We start from the raw sequence: 20,361 nt of genomic DNA, 5'->3' as shown, positions 1-20,361 counted from the left end.
ACCTATAGTCTGAGCAGCTATTTGTAGACAGAGGCCACAGGCCACTAACCTCATGCGTGGATAGAAGGGGCTGACTCTCAGTTATGCTAATGTAGGCTCATAGGACTTTCTTTGATAATGGTTGTTCTCAATCTTAGAAAGCCAAAATGTACACCATACTGAACAGTAGTTATTAACAGGTGTTTGCTTTTACTTTCTCTCTCTCTCTTTTTTTTTTTTTTTTTTTTTTTTTTTGGCTGTGAGAATCAATGGACCAAGTGGTTTACATGGAGCTTGTTCTGGTCTGTGTTATCTATGGAAGACAGTCCAAGATGATCAGTAATAAATTAACACGGGTAGGGGAACCAGCGATAGCAAAGGATATTGATAAAAGAATGGGGCTATGTAATCTGCAAAATTCCTTCCCTTTGCCCTTTCCTCCTTCCCCTTACCCCCCCCCACCTGCTATTCCAAGTAGACTAAAAGGACAGAGGTCAAATTTGGGTTCACCACTTTCTCAAGGTTGCCAATCCTGCTTCATGTAAACTACAAACTAGACACATTAGGTCCTATTTGATATGAATTTAATTATATTACTGATAAACTGATTACCTGAGATCAATAAAAGCCATACACGATCATCTGTAAGTATCACTTTAGTTTATTTTATCTGCAAACACCAATTTTGTTGTATGCGATTACAGCCTAGATAATGAAAGGTAAGATAATGAATTCAGTTGCTGATTTTCTTCCCATTTTTTTCCCCTCATGCTCTGACCAAGAAATCACCGTATGACTGCAGCAATTTCGACAAAGAATTCTTAAATGAGAAACCCCGGCTGTCATTCGCTGACAGAGCACTGATCAACAGTATGGACCAGAACATGTTCAGGAATTTCTCCTTCATCAACCCAGGGATGGAGCAGCTCATCTCCTGAATCCTGCCTCTCCCAAGACACACGAAGCAATGTGCCTGCTCTCTGGGAACTGGCTCAAGTGACACTTCCTGGGTTCCTTTTTCAACCTGGAAAAGAACAGAAACACTCGACAATAAAGGCTGAAACCCGTGAGTGCCCCATGTGACTTTTTATCTGTAGCAGGAACCAACTCTACTTCACTACTGACGACACCCTCTGTTTTATCTCCCGGCCTCTTTCACAGATGCTCTTAAAGTTAGGTCATTGCTAACCCTTGTTATTTACTTGAAAGGTGGTTCTCTGCACTGTGAAAGATTTAAAAGTGTCATACTGCTCTAAATTATGGCTCTTCTCTTGGGCACCCACTGCTGATCCAGAAAATGCTTAATGAATCAAACTTCTCAAGACTGACACAGCCCGTGGCCTGGTGTCGTCATGGAATTCTTCACAATAAACATAGCTTAGAACTCAAGTTTTACAAATCCATTTGTTCTGATTAGCCATGAAATTCATGGGAAAAAGAAAAATGGAAAGTGGGAGGAGCTCGTGTCCCTGATAGGGAAGGATTACTAAAACACCTTGCCAACCCAGAAATCAGAGTCCAACAGAGACAGCCTCACTCCACTCTCACCAGTACAACCTCTCCGTCTCTCCGTTCTCAGCTGGTTTCAGTGTCAGAGCAGTCAATCATGACCACCCTCACGTTATAACAAGAAAAGGAATAAAGTGTGTGATTCTTCCGAGAGAGAAGAAAACAATCCCTTCTCTACCGTTACTGAAGGTTTAATGACTCATGTCTCTCTTAGGCATGACCCACGCATGCTGTTGGCAGTAGTCCATCTCGTTTAGTTCAAATTCTAACTATACATTTTTAAAGTATCTGTGCTGTTTGTATATTTTGATAAAATGTGTGACTTTGTGACAAAGGGGTAAATGTATAAAAATGGAATAAAAATTGAGAAATAAAGATGCCTCAATAGTTTAATTCCCCCCCCCCAACCCCTCTCCCACCGCCCAGAACTTGGCTGTAGTGTGCTGATCATCAAAACGCAGCTAGCATGGAGTTGATGTTTTAAAATTTGGGAACCAAAAAAAAAAAAATCCCAAAAGGGGTGAGAAATTCAGATGACCCTTAATTACTGTCATGGTATTCCCCTTTCTCCTCCCCACAAGATCTCTGGAAGCAGCGATCTCGAGGCTCTGCACTCAGACCTCAGCCAACACCACTCCCTCCAAGGCTGACCTCCTGCCAGCCTTGTGGAATGTTCTCGAGCCTCATCCACCTTTCAGCAGCTTTTTATGCAAGGAACCACGCTGTCTCGACCTGGCCGCCTTGGGTCCTGACAAAGCATTCTCCTGTTCCATCCTCTCCACCTTCAACTGCCAGGTCCTTTTCCTCCTTCTGCCCAAATCCCTTCCAAAGCCCCTCTCCCCTCCTCCCCTCACTTCCTCTGGGTGCTGTCCTTCCCGGGCTGATCGTCCCCAGTCCCCATCTCCAGTGCTAGTCCCGCTGCCAGGCTTCTGGCAGGCTCTAGGAACTCAGCATGTCCCTGAAGAGTTCATCCTATTTTCTTATGATCTGTTTTCTATTTCTGTTAATGGCCCCACCAGGGCCCCAGCCATGCAGGCTCAGAACCTGAGTCACTTTCAACTATTCGTTCTCCCCCTCTAACCTCCCTAAGTTTTTTTTAACCAAATCCTTATGATTCTGCCTCTACAATACATACACATCTCTGCTGTCTCTCCTGCTGATCATGCCTGAATTATTTCATAACCTCTGAACCAGCCTTCTCATCTCATGTTTCTCCCACTTTAATTCATATATGCAACATACAGATCATAAGTATCTTCCAAACCAAAGTTCTTATCACACATGTATGTTCAAAACCCCAGATCATCCTCACCAGCCAAAACTCACTCAGGGCCACTGATTCTGTCCCCAGACACCCTCTCTGCCTTTACCTCTCATTTCTACCTTTCCTATGTGCTGCGCTTCAGTCCATCTGAATTTCTTAGCACAGCCTATAAACACCTATCCTTTCCTGTCTCCTCCCTGATGCTTATTTTTCTGTTTGGAGCGCCCCATCCCCACCCTCTAAAGCTTACCTGTCCCTTCAGATGATGGTTACCAGAGGCTGGGGGGTTGTTGACCAAAGGGCAAAGATTCAGATAGACAGGAGGTATAAGTTTTGAGATTTACAACACAGCAGATGACTATACTCAATAATAATAAATTATATATTTCCAAATAACTAAGAGAGTAAATTTCAAGTGTCTCACCACGAGAAGTGATAGGAAAGCAAGGTGATGGATATGTTAATTAGCTTAATTTAATCATGCCACATTGTATACATCTATCAAAACATCACCTTGTACCCCATAAATGTATACAATGATTTGTCAATCAAAAATATGAATAATAAAATTTTAATTTTTAGTTAATTAACTAAAATTAATAAATAAATAAAGTCTACCTGTCTCTCAGGATCCAGTTCCAGTGAGGTCTGCCATGAAGTACCCTCCTCCTGGCTGGTCCCCACCTGAGCTGGTGCGAGCCGGGCCTTTGCAAGCTGCTGTAGTGCAGAATTGTGTTTCCAGTTACTTCAGTCATGGTATTCGCCGTTTTCTAATGAGGTGTGAAGCTCTTGAGGGCTAAATCCCTATCCAACTTGTTTTTACCTTTCCTACATTTTCTTTGTACCTTAGTGCTCGAAAAAAGCTGTCTGGTGAATGAGAAAATAAATGAATGTCTGGTGTAGCGGGTTGAATGGTGGCCCTGAAAAAGATACCTCCACCTGGAACCTGTGAACATGACTTTGTTTGGAAAAAGGGTCTTTGAAGATGTAATTAAGGATCTCAAGATAAGATTATCCTAGATTTAGGGTGGGCCCTAAATCCAATGACAGGTGTCCTTGTAAGAGAATGGCAGAGGGAGATTTGACATAGACACACAGTCGAGAAGGCCATGTGACCACGGAGGCAGAGATAGGAGTGATGCGGCCCCAAATCTAGGGACACCTGGAGCCACCAGAAGCTGGAAGAGGCAAGGAAGGATCTTCCAAGGTAGCGTGGCCCCACCAACACTTTGATTTTAGACTTCTAGCCCCCAGAACTGTGAGAAAATAAATTTCTGCTGTTTTAAATCAGTCCTACATGACATTTTCTCACCTATAAAATGCAGCTCATAGTCCATGCCATGGAGCTCATACTCCATACCATGGAGCTCATATGCCATACCTTGGAGCACATAGTTCATACCATGAAGCCCACTAGTCCATACTGTGGAGCCCACTTGTCCATACCAGGGAACCCATTGCCCATATCACGTTGACTTGTTGTGAGGATAAGAAATGCTATATGGAAAATGCCCAGCACAGTGGGGAACTTAATGCTGCTTCCTAAATTAGAGTTACTGTGATATTTTTATGTTGGTCATGAGCCTCCTGGAAGATAGACAGATAGATAAATTTAAGATATGTCTGGTATGTCTTACAGTCAAATCAGCAACAAGAGAAGTAATTCCTGAAAGTCTCTGCTAGATAACTCAAAAACAGCCTCTATGACATTAACTGAGGGTGCTGTGGCCAGCCACCTTGGACTTGATAGTGTGAAGTGGCTGGACACAAGAGGACCTAGCATCGTTTTGTTTTGTTTTGTTTTTTTGACCGGTTAGGGGAACGCAACCCTCGGCACGGTGTCATCTGCACCGCGCTCAGCCAGTGAGCGCACCGGCCATCCCTATATAGGATCCGAACCCACGGCCTCGGCGCTACCAGCACCACACTCTCCCGAGTGAGCCACCGGGCAGCCCGAGGGAATTGTTTTGTAAATGCCCATCTCCTAGTTAATAGACAGCCTTCAAGCTCAGAATGGCTCGTAAGTGGATCTCTTTGTTTAGTTTACCATCCCACTAACTGCCAAGAGAAGATTTTTGGTAACTGGGACTACATCTGATCCAGAATCATTCCAGCCCAGCCAGTGGACAGGCAAACATAAATTAACATAAGAGCCTTAACCCTCCTCATGCTGTTGAAAATAAGGGAGGAGACTTTTCTCCTCCTCTCCCTTTTCTTTCAGAATGTCTTTCCCTGTCCTTTTCAAATGTGTGTAAATCTGTGTAATGGCTAAATAAGCCTCTGGCCAGTCTTAAAACCTAGGACTGTTTCCTTAAAGACCTGGGAGCCATTTTTGCAAAATTCAGTGTGCTCGTGTTACAAGGCGAGTTCTCCCTGTGGAAGGAGAAACATGCAAATGTGGTCTGTGGAGAGGCAAGAAAGAACCTTCAGGGATAAATTGGGATTGGAAGAACTGGCGTGGGCCTTGTGATTTCTAAAATATGCATATGTTTGGGTATAAACGTGTCTCTGTGCTGGTGTATGTATGTGCATGTACGTATTTGCTGATATGTATTTGCTTTGTGTATGCATATATTCCCAGCTCTTTCTCCTGAAAAGACCAGGAGACAAAGACACCCAGGAGCCATAAGCACTTCCAGCACCCAGGTCTTTGTCTCTAATACCATTCCTCATTGAAGGAGGCAGAGCTCCTTGGAGAAGAGGCTGATTCCAAGGCTGGAGCAGGGCAGGTGAGACATGAGGCTGGCACATCTCGTTATGCCACAAAGTAATGGTGCATCAGAAAAATGATGGTCACGTGTCACCAGGAACCAAACGGTAGGGGCTCTCACTGACCAAAGCAGGGACAGTTGGGCACCGAAATTATTAAGTACAGTAATAAATTATAAACCACTGGAAAATAAGATGTGTGAGTCCATGCCAATGCTAAATAGATGAATAAGTGAGGGAGAAGGCAGGCTGTGCTTGAGGTAGAAGGCAGGGGGCAGGGAGTGCTGGAATTGGAAAACCATCCTTTTTGAACCTTCAGAAGGAAAGAGCAGAACTGTGGTCACTAGAGGCAGAAAAGGGGAGGGTAAGAGGAATAGTGAGAAGCTGGTTAATGAACACAAAAGAACTAGTAAAAATAAGTTCTATGGTATATAGTCGAGCTAGGCATCTATAATTAACAATAATCTACTGCATGTTATCAGATGGCTAGAAGAGAGGAGATCAAATATCCTCATCACACAGAGATGATTAAGTATTATAATGAAGAATATGCTAATTACCTTGATTTGATCATCACACATTGTATATATACATATATTGAAATACAACTCTGTACCCTGAAAATATGTATAATCAATATATTTCAGTAAAAAAAAAGAAAAGAAAAAGCATCATTTAAATCAGGCAAGAATCCTATATGGATGCTGAATCCAGGGGGAAATTTTGATGAAGAATAGAATGTTTGCGCGGTCTTCAAGTGTCTCTCCACAAACTGCATTAATTGCAAAGGGAGCAGGGGAAGTGATTAAACAGTACAGAAATTGGGAATACCTTGACCAGGTAACCAAAGTTAACATCACCAAGTAAGGGCAGAAGGATATTGTGACCCTCCAGAGGCTCTACTCTGAGAAGGACACAACACCTCCTCTGTGAAATTCCAGCCATGCTATGGTCTGAATGTTTGTTCTGTCCTAAGCTCACATGAAAGCTTGATCCCCATGTGACAGTGTTGAAAGCTGGGGTCTTTGGGAGGTGATTGGATCATCTGGACTATGCCCTCACGAACGGATTAATCCATTCATGGGTTAATGGATAAGTGGCACTGGTGGTTTTAGAAGGAGAGGAAGAAGCATGTTGGCGCTCTTGCTCAGCCCTTGCCATGTGATGCCCCATGCCTCCATGGAATTCCATAGAGAGTTCCCACCAGGAAGAAGGCCCTCGCCAGCTGCGCCCTTGACCCTGGACTTCCCAGCCTCCAAAACTATAAGAAATGAACCTCTTTTCTTTATAAAGTATCCAGCTTCAGGTATTCTGTTATTAGCAATAGAAAGTGGGCTAATACAAGCCACTAACATCCAACCCCAATATAAACATCAGGAAACATCAGATGAGCACAAGAGGTGGAATGTTCTTTTAAAAAATGTTGAAGAGAGAGAAGAGTATTCTTCAAAAAGATCTATGTCATAAAAGACAAAGAAAGTCTGTGGAAATATTCCAGATTAAAGGAGGCTGAAGAGTCATAACAACAAAATGCAATGTCTGCCCCTAGACTGCCGTTAGGTCAGGTGACAAAATGGGACTATGGAAGGTTCATTAAATAAAATATTGCACGATGTAGGTTTATGACATTTACAACTGAACTGTACTTCTGTGAGAGTTCATCCCCGTTCTTAGGAAATATACACTGCGATATTCAGGCATAAAGAACCATGATGAATGCTACTTACTCAAATGATTTGGAAAAAATACGGAGAGAACAAATGAGAAAGCACATGGGGTAGCGTGTCAATAGGTGGATCCAGACACAGGTATTAGTGCTCTTTGTACTATCTTATTTTTGAAATTTTTGTAAATTTGAAATTATTTCTATATAAGAATTTTTTAATAAAAAGCATTCTGCTAATCACACAGATCATTAGTAATAGTATCAATTGGTCCTTTTATTTTTTTTCCAAATGCTTCCTGGGCTTTTCTTCCTTCAGACTTTGAAGTGGCCGTGGTGTGGTGCAAAGACCCCAGACTAGCATCAGAAAACATGGTGTTGATGCTTGGAAAAGTCATTGAAGATTTTCATATCATGGTTTATACATCGGCAAAGCACAGAGAACAGGGCACACTTCTGAAGCAAGGATTAAAACTAAAGAGATAGAAAGATTGTGTAAACTCTAAAGTATCAAACAAAACGAATCTCAGGAAGGATCACCACCGTCCATCCACCCTATAGTTCAAGGCAGAAACCTTTGGGGTCATTGTGGATGCTTCCCCGTCCCTCCACACCCCGATATATCAGTCCACAGGTCTTGTCCAGGTAACCTCATAAATGTCTCTCACATCCATGCTCTTCCCTTCATCTCCACACCATAGTCTTGGCTTCCCTTCTCATTTCCCCTGCCTGGATCAGTACAAGAGCCTCCTACCAGGTCCCTCACTACAGTACCAACCTCCGATTCATCCACGTGGCCACCCAAGATCTTTCAGACAGGCAAGCCTGATTATGCTATCCCTGCTTCTCCTTAAGTTCCTTTAAGCGAGGATTCTGAACTTTTGTGAATCAAAGGGACCGTGGACTCCTTGAAGTCTCTCCATCGAGCCTAGATTAATAACCCTAGGATTGATTGTTCCTCATTTCCCTCAGGACAAAGTCCCAACTCAAAAGCAAACAGTGGCCTTCACATCTGGGTCCTGCCTCCTTGACCAGCCTCTTCTCCACCCCTCCTTTGCTCACTTCCTAATTTTCAGCCCTGGCAATTCACAGCACTGTGCCCTTGCTCACCTCTTCATTTTTAAACATGCAACTCAACCCGCCTGGAATAGTCTTGCCACTTCTTGGCTTGACCAATTCCTAACCATCCTGCAGCTCTCCATCCAAAACCACCTTGTCTTGGGAGCATTTTCTGACTCAGTCTGGCCAAATTAGGGCCCTTCCTTCAGGCTTCCCAGCACCCTCTGCACAGCAACCCTGGCACTTCTTACACTGGACTGTCTTGCTAGACTGGGAACTCCTTGAGGACAGGGACAGTGTCTTTCCTATAGCCTCATCCCTTGGCACAGGTGCTCAATAAATATGTGGTGAATGCATAAACAAAATGCTAAGTAGAAGCACCATTATTAAGGTACCATTCTTATTCCTTTTCTCAAAAAAAGCCAACCGTGAACAGTACGTGATGACATAAAGACAGGAAGAGTAATGTAACTAGAAGGCTGATATGATCCAAAAATTCAGTCATAGCCATTTGCTTCCATCTTTTTTGCTCATCAATCATTTTTTTCCCAGAGTTTAGGGCAAGTATCATCCAGACTGAGACTCATGATCCTTTTCACATAGTCTGACAGAGCTAATCCCTAGAAGAAAAGACAAGTAGTGAATTCAGGAATTAGGAAAGATTATTATTTGCTGGCTTAAGACCCACTGACTTGATTAAAGTGATCAACATAGCAAAATACTAACTGAGTCAGAATCTCTGCTCTGAAATTTGTAGGATACTAGAAATTTCAATAGATTCCTTAAATGCAAAGACATGTTCACTCACGGGAGCAATTAGCTTTCTTGAATGCAATGCAGCATCTTTGCAATTTGCTCATGACTCATTGCTAGGGGAAAAAAATGATCTTAACAGCAATAAACAGTCAGGTGGCCCAAGAAAAGACAACAATAAGAAAACTAGAAAGAAGCAAAGGACAACAATTATTTGGCTAACTTTATAGATATTCAGAGCTAGAAAATGAATCACGTTTAAATGTATTCTTTTCATGTAAGGTTAACTGGTAGAAGATCAGAAATAGGCTATTTCACTTCTAAACAATTAGAAGAGAAAAACAGAACAAAGAAAACTTAAGAAAATAATTATGAAGAGGCATAGTAAATGGAAACATAATAAAAGGGAGGAATAAATTCAAGCATGGCACTAAACACAATGTAAGCCAATGAGTTAAATCTGTCTAATAAAAGAGAAAGTTTCAGTTTGATTAAAAAAACAAAAAGTCTGGCTCTATGCTACTTAAGAGGGTAGATCCAGTGGAGGTGGGGAAAGAAGACACAACAATTACAACAACTCCTTGATTTTGTTAAGACATGAACAGATATGATATTGATGGAGGAGAAGAGAGGAGAAGGAGAAAGGAAAAGGAAGAATTGATAAAGAGACACGAAAACCAACTATATTGTATGTTGATAAATTAAAATAAAGTAAGAAATGAAAAAAAAGAGGGGTAGTCCCAAAACAAAATGACAAGAAATTTTGACAATAAGTGGATAAGAAGAAATACTAGATGGATGTACAAGAAAAGAAAAGGAAAGGAAGGAAGAAGGAGAGGGTAGAGGAAAAAGAGAAAGGGTTAGAAAGAGTGTCGAAGGAAAACCAGAGCCTGACAGTAGTCAAAGTGGTAAAAACAGATTTTATTCACAAACTACTGTAATAGGGGAATGAGACCTCAGTGTGGAACTGGGCTCAATTTCAAATAAAACACGTGCAAGTGGGGACTTATAGCCAAGGAGCCAGGCGGGAGTCCATGGATGTAAAATGACTGAGAGGAAACTTCAGGGGTGAGAGGCGAACCTGTAAGACTCTTGCTGAAGGCAGTCCAGGGTGATCAGAAGTCACCCGGGGGACAGCAGGGGATGAAGAATTTAATCAGATATTGAAACTGATCAGATATCAAGGGTGGCAGTTTCTTTATAAACCAACCCAACAGGATCCTTGCTAAAACTGGGTAATACAAAGATGGACAGGGAAGTCCAAAAGTCGAGGCCAACTCGGGAAGAGAATTCAAATGAGCCTGACTAATGTTTGACCAAGCAGAGACTATGTCAAGAGGGAGGGAAGAAAAGAAAAGAAAACTTCAGGTATAGTAATGTTAATGCCAGATAAAATACAATTGAAACAAAAAAAAGACATTCCAATCTGAAGAAAAACATATAAAATACGTGCAAATATAGAAATTTAAAAAGAGCACGGAAAACAAAACTGATAGAAATGCAAGAAGACATTGCCATAATGGGAGGCATTAAAGTACTCCTTCCAAAAACCAAAACATTAGGGAAAAAAATAAGTAAGGATTTAGGAGATTTGAATAACAAATAACAGGCTTGAGCTAATAAACAAATAGAGAATTTTAAAGTCAGTAAACATTAAATATACACTCTTCCCAAGGAAAAATGTACCCTACCTCACAGCATTTAATGAGAATTAAATGAGTTAACATATGGAAAACACTCAGTATGTGAAACATAGTAAACATTCAGTAGGTGTGCACCATTATTATTCTCAAAACCTGGCCAACGAAAATACCAACACATTCTATAAACCACAGGTTACAAAGCTGCAGTTATTGATAACAATTAGAAAGTACTAGCAGAAGGTCAGCAACAAAATTCTATGTGGGAAGTTTAAAGCAGACTTGCAAATACCTCTAGATTACTCACAAAGAGGAAACCAAAATGGAATTTACAAACTATTTAAAAACGAATGGCAGTAAGAATAGTACATATTAGTATTTGTGAGATGTGGTCATAAAAGTACTCGAAGAGAATGTATAACCTAAGTTTATATATTATAAAACAGTAGAGATTTAAAATATTTAAATGTATGGCTATACTAAACACACCACCAAAAAGTCCTAAGCTGGTAGAGATATGAACTAAAGCTAGAGGGAAGAAAATGTGAGTCTGGGGTTTGTTAAGACTGGGAATTTATAAACCCCCACACTTTGAGTTGGGACCCTAAAAAGCACACCTTCAGAATTAGAGTGAAGAGAAGACCAGCCCTCGCAGGGACCAAAACTCAACTTTACATCATTGACATTGGATAAAGATAATCCCAGATGGTAGGTACCACGACATGACTTCCAGAAACAAACTTAAATCCTCTCTAGAAGAAGACAGCATAATCGTAGGCCTCAAATTATTTCTGAAGTTTGCCATCTACGATACCCTGTACTCAGTCAAAAATAATGGGCAAATGGGGATATAAAAAAACAAAAACAGAAACCAAAATAAATAAAAGAAAACAGAAATAGACCTACAGGACACCCTGATAAAGAGTGTTATCAGACACAGACTTTATAATAATTATGCCTGATATTTTCAAAAATACAAAAGATAAAAATAAATTTTGGGAGAGAACTGTTAACTATAAAAGTATGGAAATTATAGAAAAAATGAATCAAAATAATACCCCAGTGGGTGATTTTAATAGCACATTAGACACATCATGATAAAACATGAGAAAAAGGGAATTAGTGAGCTAGAAGATAGGTCAGAAGAAACTGTCTAGATTGAAGTATGAACAGACAAGAGAACAGAAAATATAGGAGAAAAAGTAAAACCAGCATAGGCAATTAGAAAATAAGGTATGAAATTAGAGTTGAGAAAATGAGAAAGAATGACAGAAGCAATATTCAAAAAGACAATAAATGACAATTTTTTTTAAGTAATGATATACTTCAAGCTATAAATTCAAGATTTTTTTAACTCCAAAGAGTAAAAAAGAAAAACACTTGTGCATATCTTATAATCAAAGAAAACCTTAAAAGCAGAAAAAATAAAGACGGCCTATCTTAAAAGGACCAACAAGAAGACTGACATCTGACAGTATTATTGACATAAAAGCAAGAAAACAGTAGAATGATATTCTCAAGGCACTACAAGAAAAACTTCCCCAATTTAAAATTTCATTTCCAGCAAAAATTTCCTTTAAGAATAAAAATGAAATAGAAACATTTTAGATAACCGAAAATGAAGATAATTTATCACCAGCAGACCTACACTAAAAGAAATAGTAAAAGGTGATTGTTAGACAAAAGGAAAACAATTCAAGAGAGAAATTTCAGAAATGTAATAGGAAAAGAACCATGAAAATGGCAAATACTGATTGATAAAACAATAACCATAATATATTATGGGGTCTTATGTATATACTTTTAAAATACAAAATGACAGTAGCATGTTGAGAGATAACTAAAAGGAAATTAAATGCACTAAAGTCCTTGTGTTGTCTGGGAAGCTGGATAAAGTACCAATAATATTAGATTTTGATAAGGCAAAATATATGACATAATTGCTAAGGAAATCACTTAAAAATAATAGAAAATGCATAACTACCAGATAACAGAAGGAAAAGATAATTAAAAACAACAACAACAAAAATATTTCAGTTAATTAAAGAAGGCAAGAATGGAGAAGAAAAAGGAACATAACTTTGGATGAAACAAAGAGAAAGCAAATAGTACAATACAAATTTAAACCCAAATATGTCAGATATTACATTAAATATAAATGCCCTAAATGCTTCAATTAAAAGATTTAAAACTTTAAGACTGGATTAAAAATAGTTAAATGCTATTTGTAAGAGAAATATTTGAAATATTTGCATGCAAAAAGATTGAAAGTTAAAAATTAGAAAATAAGTCTACCATGCAGACACTAAAATAGCAATTTTAAAAGTTGGTATGGCTGTAGTCCTACAAGAAAAAGTAAATTTTAATACTAAGAAAAGCATTGCTAGAAATAAAAAGAAATAATTCATAATGACTAGAGTTTTAATTCAATAGAACAGTATAAAAATTCTTAGCAGATGATAAATGATAAAAGTGAATCATGATAAAACATGAGCATTTCAATAAATGGCTCTCCATTTGAGGAAAAAAATAGTTAGATTTTTATCTCAGGCTATATACAAAAGTATATGTCAAATGAGATGCAAAGTTAATATAAATATAAAATAAAACCATCATTTAAAATATATTAATAAAATATAGGACTATTTGTGACCTTGGGACAGTAATCCTTCCAAAAAATAAAGAAAAAGTGCAGAATGCAGACTGGAAAAGAAAAATTTGACTACATAAAAGGTAATAAGTTGGCTGGCCAGTTAGCCCAGTTTGTTACAGCATGGTGCTGACAACAAGATCCTGGGTTCAACCCCTGTACTGGCCAGCCACAAAAAAAAAAAAAAAAAAAAAAAATTAATAATTCTACTTAACAAAGTACGTACACCAAAACAAACTGAAAGATAAGAGAAAGGATGGAAGACAGACAAGGACACAACAAAAAAGAAAACTACAGGTCAATATCCCTGATAAACATAAATGCAAAAATCCTCAACAAAATACTAGCAAAACAAATCCAACAGCACATCAAAAAGATTATTCACCAAGATCAAGTGGAATTTATCTCAAAGATGCAAAGATGGTTCGACATATGCAAATCAATAAATGTGATACAACACTTGTACAGAACGAAGGACAAAAATCATGTAACCATTCCAATTGATGAAGAATAGATTTTTTTTTAAGAATAGATATTTGATAAAATTCAACATCCCTTAATAATAAACACTCTCAACGAATTAGGTGTAGAAGAAATGTACCTCAAAAAAATAAAAGCCATATATGACAAACCCACAGCTAATAGCATACTGAATGGGGAAAAATTGAAAGCCTTTCCTCTAAGATCTGGAACAAGACAAGGATGCCCCCTTTCACCACTTTTAGTCAACATAGTACTGGAAGTCCTAGCCAGACCAATTAGTCAAGAGAAAGAAATAAAGGGCACCGAAATTGAAAAGGAAGAAGTCAAATTGTCCTTGTTTGTAGACAATATGATCTTATGTTTAGAAAAACCCAAAGACTCCATCAAAAAAAAAAACCTGTTAGAACTGATGGACAAATTTAGTAAAGTTGCAGGATACAAAATCAACATACAAAAATCAGCACCATTTCTATATGCCAACAGTGAACAATATGAAAAAGAATCAAGAAAGCAATCCCATTTATAATAGCTACAAAAATAGTAAAATACTCAGGAATAAATTTTTAAAAGATGTAAAAGATTTCTATAATGAAAACTATAAAACACTAATGGAAGAAATTGAAGAGGACAAAAAAAATTGGAAAGATAGCTCATGTTTCTGGATTGGAAAAATCAATATTGTCAAAATGTTCATACTACCCAAAGAGATCTACAAATTCAACACAGACTCTATCAAAATACCCGTAATGTTCATCACAGAAATAGACAAAAAAAAATCAAGAAACTCATATGGAGCCAAAAAAGAGCCCGAATAGCCAAAGAAATTCTGAGCAAAAAGAACAAAGCTGGAGGCATCACACAACCTGACTTCAAAATAAACTACAAATGGCCAACAAGCACATGAAAAGTGCTCAATATCACTAATCATCAGGGGATTGCAAATCAAAACCACATTGATATATCATTTCACCCCAGTTGCACTACTGACTATTATCAAAAAGACAGAAAATAACAAATGCTGATGAGGATGCAGAGAAAGGGAAACTCTTATATACTGTTGGTGGGAATGTAAAGTAGTACAGCCATTATGGAAAAGTTTATGATGCTTTCTCAAAAACCTAGAAATAGAACTACCATACGATCCAGCAATCCCACCACTGGATATATATCCAAAAGAAAGGAAATCAATATGTTGACGAGATCTCTGCACCCCCATGCTTACTACAGCACTGTTTACGATTGCTTCCATTTTTATTATCCAGTAGCAGAGTTGAAAGGGGAACAAGTCAGGACTGGTCACTCTCCCATTAACCCAGCCGTCAAAGACTGGCTTAGCTGTTCCTTTTAGGCTTAAAGAGAAAGACACCTGTCTCAAGGCCATCTTATTTCTTTTGAGCCCAAGTCTGACATGAGTTTGGAGGCTTATTCATCTTAAAGCTTTTATACTTTTATCAGAATTCAACTCCTTGAGCTATCTTAGCTAATCCCTTTAAACGTTTTCAAAATTAAAAGAGACACAGAGAAACACTTTACTTATGGACACTTGCTCCAAAGACTCAACAAGACAGCTGCCCCGGTACGTTTGCTCCTGCAATAATTAGAAGCAAGAAAAGAAGTCCCAGGTGACTAAAACTATCATCAGGGGAATGTGTTGGCTGTGGGTCTTATAGGAAATAAGGCACAGAGAAGACAACATACTGTCTTCCTAGAGGTCAAACGGGCCTGGGATTTGCTGGCAGGTGCAGCCTGGGCTGTTTGAGTACCTCAGTCTGTGCTTCAGTAAATGGGTTTAGTCTCTCAGCCCTCATTGCAGACAGCACGAAGGGAAACTGTGAGCACAAGGACGAGGTGCTGCCGTGTCCCCGGCTCTGGGGAAATCCGCTGTTACCCTATAAGATTAATGGGAACTTGGCCCTGGGCTCCAAACATGCTCCAGGCTACTTCTCTGAAAATGTTTAAGAACAGGACAGGAGGGTAACCCCATCTTCTCTCACTAAAACAAGAAACTCAATGACGCAATGAGCTGTTGGAGCAAAATTCTCCAGGGGCAAGACTGATCAATAATACTCTTAACACATCCTTTGAAGCTAGTTTTGCTGTTGTTGTTTACTTTTACCTGGTTGCCTCTCTGAAGAGGGCTCTGAAAACACCTGCTCCTGCCTGCCTTAGATTCCATGGCCCCCTGCTCGGCCAGGAAGGTGGAGCGAGCCGGATGCTGTGGCGGTCAAAGCCTGGAAATGTGATAGGCACAGAAGAACCATCAGGTAAAGCTGGTGTCTCAAACTCAAATTAAACACAGCTGTAAAGCTAGCCCGTGGTGCAGCTGCTCCTTTCACTTGCTTTCCTCCCTTTTTTGGCACCACAATGACCGACATTAAGAGCAATCTACCAATGCCTGGGGAACTGAATTGTCCCAGAACTGAAAACCCTCCAGAGGAAAATAAAATAGTACAGCAGGCCAAAGGGCTAGGGACTTACAGGACCTTAAGCCAATAACAAAAGCAATTTGACAGTTTGACAAGTGTGCTATGAAATCATCATGACTATATCAAGGCTATGCCATATTTTATAAAGAGACATTGCACTGAACCGAACACCATGAACCTCGCCGGACGTGGCGGGGAAGGTGATTCTTCAGAAGCACCATTGAGAGGCTTGGGCCCTCTGTCCTGAAGATGGCGCTAAGACCCGATCTCTACTTACGGGAAAGGCAACGCTGGTCCTTCTCTTGCTCCACAGGGGAGATGCTCACAGATGTGCCCCCAATTCACCCACTTGAAGGAGGAAGAGAATCACTGACGAGCCCGGAGGGGACAGCCGGAGGGACAGGAGGCCCTTTGTTCTGCACGTTGCTCTGCTTCCAATTCTCTGTGAAACCTTCAACAAGTCGTTTCATCTTTGGGGGCCTCAAAGTAAGGGGACAGTGAAGATGATATCTGAAGTCCCTCCCAGCTCAAACGTTTTCTGGTTCTAATCTGAGTCAAAGTCCTGAGCCGCTGAAAGGTCGGTGAGCAAGACTTTCCACACACACAGCCGCTCACTCATTCCACTCTTTGCAGACCAAGGGCCGCCTCAGCCTCCGCTTTAATGTCCAGCCACCTCTTCCTCATCCTGGGTCCCCACATACCCCTGCCCAGGCACCCAGTGTCCTCCTGCTGCCCAGAGACTCCACAGGGCCACCAGGAGACACACAAGTCAATGGGAACTGATGGCTCTTAGCCATAATAACCCACCCAACTTTTCAACCCCTCCGCTGTACCCAAAAGAACATCTAATTGGTTTTAACAACTGTCATTTACGTGAATTTGTTGGATGACTAACAATGTTGGTATTTGCGTCATATGCAAAGTCTGTACCACTCCATTTTCACAGGAGCCCTCTGAAACTGCTTATTAATGTAACTAACAGGCAAGGAAACTGAGGCTCCGGGACATGTAACTCACCCCAGGTCACCCTAGAAAGTTGTGAAGTAGAGACTTGAACTGAGACCTCTTAACATCAGATCCTGCTTATTTCAGAGTGTAGGATTCCAGTGGCATCTGTCTATGACTGTCAGGTGACTCTCGTTTGCTAGAAAGAGTTTTAAATAGACCCCCCAGTGCAGCAGGCTCACGGCTGACTTACCTGTCCCACTTCTAGGGAAACTAGTGCAGGAAGACAGTCTCATGGATGCGGGTCCTCTCAACAGCACCCCTAATTCCCTCCCACACCGTTCTTCTGCCTGGACTCAATCTTGCCGATGGAAACAGGAACTTTTCCTTGGGGCCCAGTCTGAAGTATTGGAAAAAGAAAGATCATTGTTTCTCTTTGGAATATAGGGACTGAGAGTGTGGCTGTTCTGTGAATCTGTTACTGCATCTACACATGCAGACAGATGAGCCTGAGTGCTTCCTGGGCTCAAGATGCGGGGCCACTGAGACAGCTTGACCCAGGGTTTTCTCAGATCCCATCTAGCAAGACCATGCTTGGAGCAGAGGAAGAAGTTGTAAACCACCAGCCAGAGCAGAAGAGATGCCTCTGCCCATATCAAAAACCTACAGGTGGAGATATCAGCCTTCGGACCACCTGTCTCTGAGGGACACTTCAGGAACCCCCATGAGAGAAAGTGTCAGCTTACTCCCCTGCCAGACCCAGAAAATGCCAGAACCCACCCACACCAGTCCAAACCACGGAAGACTTCTTCGGCCACCCCTTACACATTTACCTCTCCTCTCCCAACTTGCAAGACAGGACAAAGGTGCAGAAACCATGTTACTATGTCAAGCTACAAATGGAGAAGAAGCTATTTTTCATTGCAAGCAGCCAACCTGCAACCCACCTACAATAAACAAGGGGAGAAGACTGACTTCGGACTTTGGATTATTTCACAGCATTGAGGTAGGAACTGAAGGACATTTTTAATGTCATGGGACCTGTGCAATTTCAGCCAGAGGTTGAAAGAATTAGCCCCACAGAGCAGGTCTGAATGGACAGTAGGCAAAAATAATAAAGGTTTATTGGTTTGTTTTGCTTTACCCTAAAAGTTCTGCTTGTTTACACACAAACATGTACTGGAGCTGAGATTATGTTGCTCTCAGCATCACATCATTCATGAGAGAGTTCTTATGTGTAGGGGGCCATTCCCTTTATCACGGAGCCTACCACCATGGCAGGATGTTAAGTGAGTGAGCGAGTTGGACCATGGCTGAGCACCTCTCTGTCCCCATCTGTCTATGTATGGTACTGGAACATGACAGAGCCTATGCTGAGTGCTTTGTCCAACAGCCACTACAATGATTAACTGAACTCTGGTATCAGATTCTCTGTCCTGGGGAATTTAGGCAGAGGCAAAAACCAGTTGACCAAGAGAGAAGGCATCAATCAAGCAGCAGACACACAGCAGTGAAATGGCTGAATAGCAGAAGCCAGGAGGTAGGGAGCAATCTTAGAAGCAGTGACAGAGACCGGTCCTGTCGCCATAGTGGAAACCACTCAAGTAGGGCCAAGAACTGGCTGCTTCTGGGGACCTAGAGCTACTCTAACATCCTAAAGGCTGCTGGGGAGTTTTGCAGATAACCCTTGAATTAGTCCTGTGTGGGTTCTGTTCTTCCCCTAACTTGCTGTGACTCCCTCAAGGAGCCATGCTGACAGGGTGGGAATAGCCCCCAACCAGAGGGCAGGCAGGGGGACCAAAGCCACTGATGCATTCATTCCTCACTGACACCACTTCAAGCTCATGAGGGTTACAGTGAGGTGGGGAGTCCCAGCTTCTGTGTCTCTCTGTGTATCCTAAGTGAGCCCTGAGCCCAAAGAGACCTTAGCAGGCCTAAGTGCCTGTGTGTTGGGGGGGCAGGGGAGGCGGGGAGAAATTAACTAAACCATCACACACTCACCACGCAACTATTGCAACCAGGCTGGTTGACTCACTGTTCCCAACACACCTGACGTGCATTCCTGTCCCAGAACTTTTACTCACTCTCTCCTACCAGCAAGAAAGGGCCTCCACATCTTGTAAACAACCCCAAAGCCAATCCACTCCCCACGGCCAAGCTAGGCTCCCGCTGCCTGCAGGAGGCCTGTGCCATCTATACCAGTCGTGGCAGGTCAGGGATGCTTCCCTCCTCATCTGTCCTTTAAAATGACAGCAGGTAAGAGCAGGGCCAAAGTCCGAGCCCAAAGACCCTTGGCAATGGAGTAGGCGTGCCCCAAGGTTTTCGTGTGGTGCTCAACTCCCTGCCAGGGAAGCAGCAGGGGGTCCATCTGAGAGGTGCGGTGATGTCTCACCAGGGAGACAGGGAAGGAAAGCCCCGGGCAGGGAGCCCGCTTCCTGCCTCCCTGCCCTCTGCCTTCTGCCTTGTTTCTTCATTCCGTTGCTGGTGAAACTTCAGCAGTAAAATGCACCACTGGAATGCATCCACTTCATAGCAGAAGTGGGCTGAACAGTCAGTCTCCTTACAGAAAATCCTTGCAAGGACAGGCATCGTGCTAGGTGCTTTATGTGTATTATTGCATCTAATTCTCACGACCGCCCTGTGAGGATAGCATGGACATGAGGTCTGGAGAGCTTATGTGCCTTGCTTGGAGGTTGGAACTCAAGTCTGTTGGATTGCAAGACCCGTGCCCTGTTGCCATAAGGGGAAGGAGGACAGTGCCATGGCTGAACTGGCAGGTTCCACAATCACATCCCAGCTTCGTGACATGTAACCCTAGACAAGTCACTTAAATTCTCTGTGCCTCAGTCTCCTCATTTCCACGGTGAGGACAACATAGGGGCGTTAGGAGAAGTGAATGACATAATATGTGCAAAGCACTTAGAAAACTGTACCATAAGTACCTACTATTAAATCAGAGCCATTTAGAGAGTTCTCCAGTCTGAGATTCTAGTTATAATGGAGTCAGTCCCCAAGCCTCCCTTTAACATCCAGGATTCTGCAGAAGTTTGGACGGACAGGAGCTGAGGATTCCTGAACTGAATATCGGGAGTTTGGTGAGGGGCGGGAGAGCCCCAGAAGGAGTAGAGGACAAGTTTTCCTTCCCCCTCTTTCCTTCCCAAGAGGGCTGAGGAAAGTGGAGGAAGGGGTGGAAGACTTCTCTTCTCTCCCTGCCTTCTTGGGGAAGTCAGAGACAGACCAGACCGACCTGTGATGCAAAGGAGTGCAGAGGCCCCCCAGTG

The 20,361-nt window shown here is 41.6% G+C and overlaps 1 protein-coding gene and 1 long non-coding RNA gene across 6 annotated transcripts in view; one reads left to right on the top strand and one right to left on the bottom strand.

The window, feature by feature from the left end:
• Window positions 1-1,863, top strand: part of PRKCQ (protein kinase C theta) — a 123,639-nt gene extending 121,776 nt beyond the window's left edge. For all 5 annotated transcript variants that reach the window (XM_063100965.1, XM_063100962.1, XM_063100963.1 and 2 more), the window contains exon 18: window positions 762-1,863. In XM_063100965.1, coding sequence (XP_062957035.1) covers window positions 762-917 — 156 coding nt within the window. In that variant the 3' untranslated portion in view covers window positions 918-1,863. The remainder of the gene's footprint in view (window positions 1-761) is intronic.
• A 1,537-nt stretch (window positions 1,864-3,400) lies between these two features.
• Window positions 3,401-16,604, bottom strand: LOC134379571 (uncharacterized). Its single transcript, XR_010023804.1, has 3 exons — window positions 16,413-16,604; window positions 15,826-15,940; window positions 3,401-3,469 (listed from the first exon to the last, which is right to left on the bottom strand). It is a non-coding gene; the product is annotated as an uncharacterized LOC134379571 (long non-coding RNA).
• Window positions 16,605-20,361: the final 3,757 nt, after the last annotated feature.

Source organism: Cynocephalus volans, chromosome 6, assembly GCF_027409185.1.
Source record: "Cynocephalus volans isolate mCynVol1 chromosome 6, mCynVol1.pri, whole genome shotgun sequence".
NCBI classification, from domain to species: domain Eukaryota; kingdom Metazoa; phylum Chordata; class Mammalia; order Dermoptera; family Cynocephalidae; genus Cynocephalus; species Cynocephalus volans.
The sequence above is the reverse complement of the archived record's forward strand: the minus strand, read 5'-3'. Positions and strand labels throughout refer to the sequence as shown.